General features: G+C 33.2%; 1 protein-coding gene across 1 annotated transcript; it reads right to left on the reverse strand.

Annotated features, from left to right (window-relative positions):
- Positions 1-6132: 6132 nt before the first annotated feature.
- LOC132051082 (uncharacterized) lies at positions 6133-7986 on the reverse strand. Its single transcript, XM_059442374.1, has 2 exons — positions 7003-7986; positions 6133-6300 (listed from the first exon to the last, which is right to left on the reverse strand). Exons 1-2 carry the CDS (start codon positions 7403-7405, stop codon positions 6257-6259), a joined length of 447 nt encoding a protein of 148 aa, XP_059298357.1. The 5' UTR covers positions 7406-7986; the 3' UTR covers positions 6133-6256.
- Between the last annotated feature and the right edge of the window lie 3997 nt (positions 7987-11983).

Here is an 11983-nt window from a genome sequence, read left to right on the forward strand (position 1 = left end):
CTCGTTCTGGAACGAACCTCGGACCACGAGCTCACAACTAGGCCACATCCTCACCCCCTGTCAAAAGTGCCTTTTCATATCTAGGCCACATCCTCACCCCCTGTCAAATGTGCCTTTATATATATATATATATATATATATATATATATATATATATATATATATATATATATATATATATATATATATATATATTGGCACATCACTTTCCATGATCGATTATCAAGTAATATCTCAATTTCATCAAGAAGATTATATTAACATCTTACCACAATTGTCATCAAAATATAGATCACAACACATCGAATAATGGCAATAAGCCCACATTATCACTCAATCAATAGCATATAGGAATTCCAACCACACATTATGCCCGAAGACTAGACATGCTTTCTCCTATCAATCTCATAACACATACAATCAACTAATCGAAGTCTAACTCAAGTAGACCGTAACCTACCTCAACTGCAGAGCTGGAACAAAGTGAATCACTCTGCTATAGCTTTTCCTTTCGTAATGCCTCGGAACACTCAAAGTCTAGCAGTTAAGATGCTAAATAAGTCACAAACACTCTAGTCAACAATATCAATACAATGAACACCCTTCCACCTTACCCCTTTCTAACGGGTGAATGCTTACTAGGTGTGAATCATCCTAGCACTGGCCTTAGCAACCATAAACTATAAATTTATAAGGTTGTTCAATCAAATTATCTCTTTCAAGCAATTTCTATGGTCAAGCTACTATCTTTATGAAACCCTAAGTCTCAATTCACTTAGTTCATGTCTCTAATGGTTCAATTCTTGGTTAGAAAGTGATAGCCCAAGCCTTTAGATGATAATCACACAATAATATTCATAACCCACCAACTATTAAAGGTCTATTAAGTTCTAGTGTTACTATTCCCAATTCACCATTGTAGACCTATTAGAATGATGATAATCTTAGGGATGAATGCGTAATGAAGGAAAGGATGATTGAGACTTACCTCTTAAGAATATTCTTGCCCTAGCTTTAGAATTTCGCCCTAGGTATTCCTTAGGAACTGTTTTGGAGTTTTATAAAAAAAGAATTCAGAACTAAGTGTTTAAAACCCGGGATTTTGTCCCCGTCGACCGCTGGGCGATCATTATGCCGTTGCAGCGGTCTCGCTATAGCAGGCAAGTGCCCGCTGTAGCGGACCTAAAAAAATGTCTTCCTCCGATGTGACGAGCCTGGTCCCGCTACAGCACAAGCGCTGAAGCGGTCCAATGCCCGCCATAGCGGACACCCCAATTTCCCGTCTGACCTCGGCGGCAAGAGAACCGCCACTACAGCGGTCCCGCCGCAGCGGTACCACTGAGCCAGTAAGCTCACTAATTCCCACAGTTTTTCACTCTACCACCCAACACTTCATCCGAGGCCTCACAAACAAAAACAAAACATGCACATTAATATAAAGACACCATACGGACTCACCCGCGGCCTCGAAATCCCCAACGAAGGTCTAATTTCCTACGTCACCCCCCAATGGACTCAACACAACCAAACAATAATCACAAATAAGCCAAATTTCCAGTTCTTAGACTTCTACATTTGAGTTTCTATTAGCTCGTTCTACCCTTGGAAGGGTTCTATTTTGTAGGGTGATCCTAGATTTTCCATAACGACCGGGAGTGTCGTTACATGAGCACTCAACTTACCGTAATTCTCTCTTGAGCAATCACAATAATTTACTAGCTATATTCTCTCGAACTACTCTAGCTGATAATTTCTTGTAGCTCACTATGACCTTGACAATGCCACGTTATCTCTAATCCGTTGTTGATCACTCATATACCTATGGAGTGGCATTGTTCAACAACTATCTAAATAAGCATTCTCTCGATAGCAACACATAATAAATAGGAACAGCTAATCGATGGCCATTCAATCAACTGAAATAAGCATGTAGTTGAACAAGTTGAAAGTCCAACGGCTCAATTATATGAAAACGTAATAAGAATTCATCTTACAAAAGGTTCCATCAAAACCCTAGATAGAAAATTAGCTACTCATAAAAGTATGTGTGTCACGACCGAAGCAGTCATGAGTGGCACCCACACAAATCCCCTAGTGGGTGAACGAATCCCCTTAACCAATCATCATTTAATTAATCAATTTTAAAACATTCAAGGATATAATGATAATTATAATGATAATAATACTCTCCAAACTGTCTAGTGGGAGTCCTAACTATTACAACCCCAAAATCCAAAAGTCATCGTATAATGACTCTAAAACATAACTACCTAAAGAATGAACAACTGTCTGAAATAATCATAAATGTCTGAAAGGAAATGGACATCTAAAATAAGAAAGATCTTCAGGCGGCATGACATGGAAAGGAGATCACCCTCGGATCTGATCAGGAATTGGCCTCACGCTAGATATGAGGTCTGGTAGATGTCGCTGGATCAGAATCAGCACTTAAAAGAATGCAGCAAGGTAGTATCAGTATAAACACTATGTACCGGTAGATATCATAGGCCGTCAAAGATTAGTATCATGTATAAATCACAAATCAATATAATAGACAGATAGGCACAACAACACATAACCATATGAAACTATCAACAAGAATCATCCAACACCGAAATAAGATAAGTCCACACAACGGTAATCAATAAAAGCAACTCAACCCATGTCATTACCAACACAACCACAACTCACGAATTATCTCAAATTTGTCACATATCTATATACACATGCTAAATGGTATTGTTTGCCCAAATAGTCATGACCTGTGGAGGACCCATGGAGTCCATATACCATTCGCTCCGGAACTGACCTCGGATCATGAGCCCATAACTAGCCCACATCCTCGTCCCCTATCAAATGTGCCTTTTCATATTTATATTGCCTTGCTCATCACAATATATTTTCGTTCCACAATCAATTAGGAATGTGAACAATCAATGCATCAATATCAAAGAACATAAGTCACCATGCCACAAGTCATATCAAGACTCAAGAATCAATTCATCAAAAGCATGAACAAGGGATTACTCCAAGTTAACAAGAAAAGTATTCATTAACTCCTTCTTTATCATATCATAATAGTTAATCACAAAATCAATCAATCAATATCAAACTTAGGAATTTCCAACCACACTTTATGTCGAAGCCCTAATAATGCTTCTCCTCTCAATTTCATAACATATACAATCAACTAATGAGAGTAAGTTTAACTCAAGTAGACCGTAACCTACCGCAAAGCCGAACTGGAATAATGCAATCACTCTGCAATAGCTTTCCCCTTTCGCAAAGCTTCAAAACGTTCAAAGTCTAGCAATCATAACGCTAAGTGAGTAATGGACAATCTACTCAAACAAACAACAATTGGGGAAGAGAACCCAACTACTTATACCCTTTTCAAATGGGTGAACTATTACTAAGTGTGAATTCATCATAAAATCAACCCCAACCATCATACTACTCCCGTTTATGGGTTTTCTAATCAATTCAACCCTTTTACAAGCAGTTTTTATGCTAAAGTTACCATCTTTATGAAACTCTAAAGCCTCAATACATCATTCTCATCCATTAGAACTTGAATTCCCACCCTAAAAAATGATAATATGTTCTCCTAGATGATTAAACAATAATAAAATCACTAATCCATTCATTATTCAAGGGTTTCTCAAATTCTAGGGTTTAGCCCTTTCATTCAATATTAACGAACTTTAGACTAATCATGGAACTTAAAGTGATCTTTGGAATGAACAAAGCAAAGGGTTGAGACTTACCTTTCAAGAGTACTTTAGCCCTAGCCTAAGAAATTCACCACAAGAGTTGTTGGGAACTGTTTTGAAGTTATGTGAGGAATGGGTTCGGAAATATGAATATAAAAGGCTGATTCTGCCTCCGGTCGACCGCTGCAGTGGTCTCACTATAGCGGGAAACCTCCCGCTATGGAGGATCTCATTAACTCTTCCAGCCTCACAGCGACGGTCCCCTACCCGCTGTGACGGACTCGCTACAGCGGTCCCACAACCGCTGTAGCGGTCCATTTTGACTAGTAGCTCAAGTTTTTCCACCAGTTTTTCTCCCAAAAATCTCAACACCAATCTAAGACCCTACAGACACAAACCAAACATGCACATATACATAAAAACACGCTAAGGAGTCACCCGCAGCCTCAGAATTCCCAACGGAGGTCTAGTTTTCTAAGTCACCCCTGGGTCGTTACAATGTGAAAACATAATACTAAGATTCATAACCAACAACGGGAAATAGGAAGAATAAAGGAAAAAACTCATTGTCGAATCTTTCGCCTTGCTCCTTGGCGGCTCCTCGCTCTCCTCCTTAGGTCGTGTCTCCAAAATACTGCCTCTCTTTCAAAATTACGCTTTCTATGGTATTTTAAAAGACCTAGGATGTGTAGGGAATAAAAGCTAATCCAAACTTGTTGGGAAATTTTTCATGGCTCGTCTAAACTCTCGCTTCGCAAGGATCACAGGTGAGCCCCGCCAACTCTAAAATTTCTCTTGTTTCTTAGCTCGTCTAAAATCTCACTTTGCAAGGATCACAGTTGAGCCAGTCCATCCTTCAATCTTCACTCAACTTGTACCAATCATTCATTATCAGTCCATTTTAATCCAACACACATAAAAACGTAACATTAAGCATAAAGCAGTATAAATAATACTCAGATGGCAGTTAAAATACTGAAACATGAGGCAAATAATGATAAATATATGCATTTTAGGCGGAACATCAAAGTCCTTTTTGAAAAGCACTTTCAAGAAAATACAGAGACCTTTTAAAAGGTTGTCAAACTCTAATTGCTGATTAAAAGTGTTTTGTAAATTAATTAAGTCAAACACAAACTACTCCTCACCAAATGCACTTTTTGTAAAACAATTTTCTTAATAAAATAATTTTAAAATTTTGGCCAAACGTACTAGTCCTAGTAAATTGTCTTTGTTGGTTTAGTATTCATGAACATTTTTATCAATTATTTTTCTTTTTGCATACACCGTAAATTATTATGACATTTAAGATTTTTGTATAAGCGGTGAGGTTTCAAGTCCAAAAATTATATTTTTTTTACTGGGAAAAGGTGCAAATATATCCCTCAACTTTACGATTTAGAGAAGATATACCTCTCATTAAAAGAATGGTACATATATATCCATATCGTCACACAAATGAGGCAAGTATACCCTTTTCACTGACAGAAATTTTAAAAAAAAATCATTGGTTGTTTTTTAACTTAAAAAAAATCATGTGGCTGTGAAAAATAACTCTACCCCTTTTTTAGTAGACTTATTCTTTTAAAGCCACGTGGTAATTTTTTTTTACTGGGTCTGGTCTGATTCATTTACAAAAATTAGTAGAATTATTTTTTCTTTTAAAGTCAGGGAGATATTTTTTTAAATGAACCAGACAACCACTAGAAAATATATTTTCACATGGCTTTTAAAATAATAATACTTTTAAAACAAATGGGTAGACTTGATTTTGTAAAGTCTCGTGATATACTCGGCGAAAAGAGTATATTACATGATTTGGGTAACGGCAGAGGTATATATGCATTACTAGTTTAACGAGGGATATATCTACTCTAAATTGCAAAGCTAAAGGGTATACACATTTGCCCTTTTTTATATTTTTATCGAAGATATCTTCTTTTTATTTTATTCCAGGTTCATTTAAATTGAAAAAAAAAAATTGAATGTCATCATGAGTTTTTAGTCATCCTTTTTATAGCTCTTTAAATTATTTAAAACTTACAAACTCTCACTCATATCCTATTCTCATCTCTCTCTTTTATCCCATTCTCATATCTCTCTTTTTCTTTCTTTCAGTAAAAATTATCATTAGAAAGCGACGATCTGTAAGCATTTTGTTACACTATTTTCGTGAACAATGTTAGGTATTAACAAAATGCGAGTTTAGTTACTCTGGGCCTTTTAAATCCAAGTACAATATCGTATGGATGAAGCTCAAGCCCACAATCTCCTCTCTTCTTCAAATAAAGTAATGCATATCTTACCTCTTATTTATCAGGTCAAAAAATAGTAACAAACTCTCCTTTTGCCTTCGATGAGGTGGAGGTGTCGTATTCCCTTTTCCTTTTTCCCTCCCCTACCACGATGTATTATAAAAAAAAAATTAAAAACGAAATTACATAGTTTTCAGAAAAATGAAATATGCAATTTTCACTTGAGAAAATAACTCTGTTCCTGCAAAGAGCCCTTAGACTGTATTGGATCATCATGTTGATGTTTTGTCAGGAAGATTTGCTATTCCTGGAAATTGGGCACTCGGTGGCACCTGCATATGTAGGTTTAAGGTAAAATTCATAGGAGATTACGGGTGTGTTCGGTATGATGAAAATATTCTCTTGAAAAATAAATCAGTATTGAGTTGTCAAAAGAATACTATTTATGAAAAACTTCTTAATGGCTTCTTTCAATTTTAGGCGAAAGTCAACTTCTCTAACAATTCTCTTAATTCTTAATTTCATATGATTGTTAATATATATATATATATATAATAAACATTTTTTTCCGCCAATATTTTTCATTCTCCAAACAAACACCTAAAACTATTAATTTATTTGAAAAATATAAAAAAAAATATAAGTCATTTTCTAAAAAATATTTTTTGAAAAAGAACTTCCTTCATATCAAGCGCATATATCAAATAAATAAAGGGTAGCCTTGTGTCATTTTAAAATTAGAGCACTAACCTGATCATCAGAGTAAACTTGATCAAACTCATTGCCAGGTTCATTAGGTAGGTTAGCACTTGGAGGTCCAAGATTCTGGAAGAGACTGAAATCGAAATATACATCATAATTTTTCCTTTTATTTGAATCACTTCTTTCAGTATCACTCGAATATGATGCTGCCACAATATTGCTTGGATCAGACATGTTTTGTTCACCAATATATTGTTGGAAGTTAGCATTTATTGCTTCTGATCCATTCAAAGCCACATTTTCAGTATTTGTACCGAATATTATTGTGCTACCTGAATATGTTGTTACATGGGCCTTATCGACATTCAAGTTGTAGTCATTTTGAGCATGATGTTCCCCACCGTCAAATGCCAGCCCCGACATATAATTAGTGCTTCCAATAATGTAGTCCTTGTGATCCCACATTTCAAATAATGGGCCATGTTGTTGTCGTATCCCACCACTAACATTATTTTGTGCTGATAGAAATGGGTTATTATATGGGCTGCCAATGCTGAGGTAGTGGGGATCAACTTGAATTTGTGGGCGATAGACCTGCTGCTGAGTTGAACTCTCTCCTCTAGCAAAAATACTGTTGGTATTAAATGGTATAAATGGATACTCTGGGCCTCTTTGGGTTTCTGGGTTATGTTGTTGCTGTTGCAGATTTGTAACATTTGTCTGGAGATGAGGCATTGTCCCAAATTTTCTAAAGCTACTTCTCTTTTGAGAAGCACTTGAGGGTCCCTGACCTGATAGGTGATGAATAGATTTTCGATAACCTAGAGCTCTCCAAGTGTCGTTACGACATTTCTGAGATGTGTTATAGCCAAAAAAAAAAAAAAAAAAAAAAAAAAAAAGACAAGTTATACATTTGTCCGATCAGCTAGAAATAATTATATTCGCTAGCCAAATATTTCAAAAAAAATATATATACACTATTATATCATATATATTATGTATTAATATATTAAAAATAAATTTACATTTGCTGGCTACTATTCTCTTGGGTGAATATATGCACTGTAAAAACCCCAAACATAAAAGGAGAGCTGGGTTGTGTGTTTTTGATAAGACGAAAGTCATTTTTAGTAGAAAATATTTCTTGTAATTAGTAATCCGTGAATGACAAATATCTTTTAAAAAAACATAATGAAAAATTGATAATAATATTATTGAATTGAATAGTGTCCTGATACAATTATTGAATACTAAAGATTGACTATAATGTTCAAATATTTGTCGGGGAAAGTGATATAAAATTAAGATTAACGTAGTTATAAAAAATAAAAATAAAAAAGTTATTGAAATATGACTTTTCTTGTACCAAATACTCAAATAAATAAATACATTTTACCACTTAGAAAGTTTCAGGAATGTAACTGAAGATGGCTTCCAACTTATCTCTTGGTAAGACGAGGCACATTCATCACCTTAAGAATCTCTTTTGGGTAATATCCTACAGGTTAATTTCGTAACAATATAGATTTAATTTAATTTGATATCCTTAGATCAAGCAGACGCACTTGTAATTAAATACAGTGGTTACTACACCTTAGTCTCAAGCAAATTAGTGTCATCTATATGTATAAATTCTGTGCAGACCTTTCGTCTAACGATTTAATTAACGCTGCTTTGGTTCTCTCCTTCATTAGTCTCTTTTGTGTTATTTCTACCCCTCTTTCTCCAAAGCTTATATTTTTCATTTGATACGACATCGTTCTCAGCCCCATAAATGTTATTGCTCCGTTCCTTCTCTCCTACTGGTTCTCCATCTCCAATAATATTATTGTGACCCACATCAGCAGCATAACCAATATTCATCTAATCTCCATTTTCTTCTAATCCTTCTCTTGCTTTTTCCTTTTGCATCTTTTTCCCCAATACAAATTGCCACAAGTATTTCACAATTTCCTCATTTAGTGGCTTTTTTAAGTAAAGGTGAGCTCCATCGTTCAAAGCCTTCTTTGCTGAGAGTACATTGTGTTCATCACATACAACTGCATAATTATTTCGACAAGCTAGCATTAGAATCAAAATATATTGTAAACATTATGTGATATTTAATTTCTCGTATATTCATTATATTTTTCCATTATAATAGTAATGTTTTCAAACAACTTTATCATATCACCACAATAAAATAGGAATTAGCGATGGTAATGACAGAGTCAAGATTTTCAATAAGTGGAGTGGAGATATAAAGAAGTAGAATAAGCAAACAAAAAAAAATATCAAGGAGATTCAACATATAATTTTTATTTATTTATCTACGCAATGTAATTTTATCAATGAACAGGTTCAATTTGACACCCCTTACCCTAGGATGGCTCCAACTCTGTGCGACAAACAACTTCTATTTCTAAACCACAAAATTACATCAGTAATTCTATCTAATGATGGATTAGTGGAAGATTATCTTAAAATCATGTTAGCTACGGATTATTTAATGACGAACTTCTTAACTTTTTTTTTTATTTTTTATAAGGATATTAATTAAAATCACTAATTTGACCAGCTAAAATATTAAAGTCACGTATTAAAATGTTATCATTGTCATGGGTGGAAGAGTACTAGAATGAATACTTACATAGTGAAATGATATCCAAGGCCACAACTTGAGCCAAAAGTTGAAAAGAAGGCAAATCAGGTAAATGGATATTGATTATCATAACATCAATTTTTTCCTTTTCTTTGCTGAGGATGGACATTGCTTCCAAAGCCGTATCAACTATCGTAACTGTATCAATGCACTTCGAAAGTCAGTGAAGACCAAGAAAGAAAATATGTATTGTCCCCAAAATTAATTATCACGAGAGTCAATTTGTTTCTCTTACAAATTCAATTATTAATTTTCATGTTATATTGTTACGCTTTAATTAGTTTATGAAATCACACATAATCAATATATAATTTAATGAATGTGTGGAATTTGACATGTTCACAAATTATATATTGTTTAGAATAAATAATGGAATTTTAAAAAATACTGAAGATCATTTAGGAATATATTATTAAATAATGTATTTAGAATGACATGAGGACAAAAGATAACAGACACAAAAAATTGAGATAATTTTATTTTATGGATATGCTTTTCAAGAGTTAGAAAAGAGCCAAGAACAAATTTCTCAATAAAGTTTAGTTATTCTCGTTTAAGTTATCTATTGTCCGAGAAAAAATCTTTGAAATGTGACATCAATAATATAACTAATCCAATTGAACATAAAAATATTAAGTGTGATAATAAAAGTACTAACTGTTATAAGATAATAAGCTGACAAAAGAGAGTCATAAATCTTTATAGAATACCGAACTGCAAATTAACCAAATTTAGATTTTTAAAAAAAGTTATTACTAAAATAATAGTATTTGATGGATTACAATGTGGTGTATTTTCTATCTAGTCTATCTATTTAGATTATCTAAAATGAAATCCTAACCAATTGAGGCATTGACTTTGTGTTTCGGAAGTTTCTAAAAGTGAAAAAAAAGATTTAAAAAGTTCTTCCTATTTCTCTTAGATTTTGCTATATGTGTTCTTTATCATGCTATGCAAATTAAAATTTATTTCCTACTGTTATTACTGTTGTTATCTAAGAAAAAATATGTGCCCTATGCATGTGTACTGCATGGTACATATAAAAGTAGTTAGCAAAGTAATTCAACTCAAAATGATTAACACGCCTTGGACAAGGAATAATCAATGAATACTAAACAAAGTAATTGAGAAACCAAACAAAAAAATAAGGAAAAAAATATTTTAAAAACACCTAAATATACTGAAATTGACAGTTATACACCTTTTCTCTGGGGGGTAAAATAGTTCAAGAAAATTCCCGTTTTAGGCTAATTTTCGGGTAAGATAAATATAGTAGTATCCACTTTTTTTTTTTTTTTTTTCAAATATCCTGAAAATTGTCTAATGTCCTTACAAATTAAATTAGTGGAAGTGATTGAATGACCATTAAGGTCGAACCAAAATTAAAAATAATATTTTGGTAAGCAGCCATTAAAGTAGGTCCAAATTTTTATTATTATATTAAGGAAAAAACAATAAAATTGAAATATTTTAACATTCAAGACACGTGCGATCAAAATGATGAAATAATAGGTGTATATTACAATAAAATAAACTTATTTAGGGATGCAAGTCTCTTTTTTTTCTTTTTCTTTTTTCTTTATTTTTTTGTTGAATTACAAAGGAAAAAAGCTCCATGAAATTAAGAAGACAATTTTTAATCAAATAAAGAATATATATATATATATATAAAGGAAATGTTTTCTTTCTGAAAATTAGGTCTCCCCGCATTTTTCATCTACATCCAATAAAAGACAATAAAAATTATCTCGAGGTCAATAATAATGATAGCCATATTGGTTCTTATCACGTTCTTCGCTTGCTCTTGCTCTTCCCCCTCGTTACTCTAATCTTGTGCCTCTACCACTCCAACAATTTTTTTAAATGATATATAAAAATCAAAGAACTACACCTCCAAAAATTATTTTGAGGGATTCAATTGATATTTTCTACCAACTCTGTATCACTATATTTTTATAAAAAAAAAAAATCAATTATAGCACCTAGAGGCTTATTCTATATAATGAGAAAAAACAATGGTTCAAAAAGCAAACAATGAAAAACAAGGAAGGTCCAAAATGCAAAATAAAACAATTGAAGGGTAAAATAGGAAAGTGAAATCTCAAATCCCTAATTTCGCTCGACATATCCAAAGCAATGTCGGTTCCCCCATCTTGCTCGAGCTGCCGGCGACCTACTCTATGTCACTCTAGGACAATTGACAAAGAATTTTTTTCCCTTTTTCTACAAAAAGACCAAGTACAGATATTAACATAAAACTATTGGCCCTCTTTTGAAAAATCATATACATCGTTATGGAGGAAGCTAACCAAGTGTGTGACATGCGCTTATAGCAAGAACAAAAAATAGAGAATCAAATTTGGTTCTTTATAACCACAAAAAAAAAAAAAAAAAAACTCATTTATTAACTAGTAAACACCATAGACAAGCATAGAAATAGTGTTATGAAAACAAGGAAAAGAAATCCAAGATTTAAAACATAAATGAAATCTAAAAAAGATTGATGTTAAAATCACAAATGATATAACAAGCCGCAGATCAATTGAATCTCTTATAAAAAGGAAATCTCAGAGAATTTAATTATATCAAAGAAATAAAGGTTATAAATTTTATATATTTATCGAGATGACCATTTTTACCTTTATATTCATAAGACATTAGCAAATCAACCA

The sequence above is a fragment of the Lycium ferocissimum genome, chromosome 3 (genome assembly GCF_029784015.1).
Source record: "Lycium ferocissimum isolate CSIRO_LF1 chromosome 3, AGI_CSIRO_Lferr_CH_V1, whole genome shotgun sequence".
In the NCBI taxonomy this organism is placed as follows: Eukaryota; Viridiplantae; Streptophyta; class Magnoliopsida; order Solanales; family Solanaceae; genus Lycium; species Lycium ferocissimum.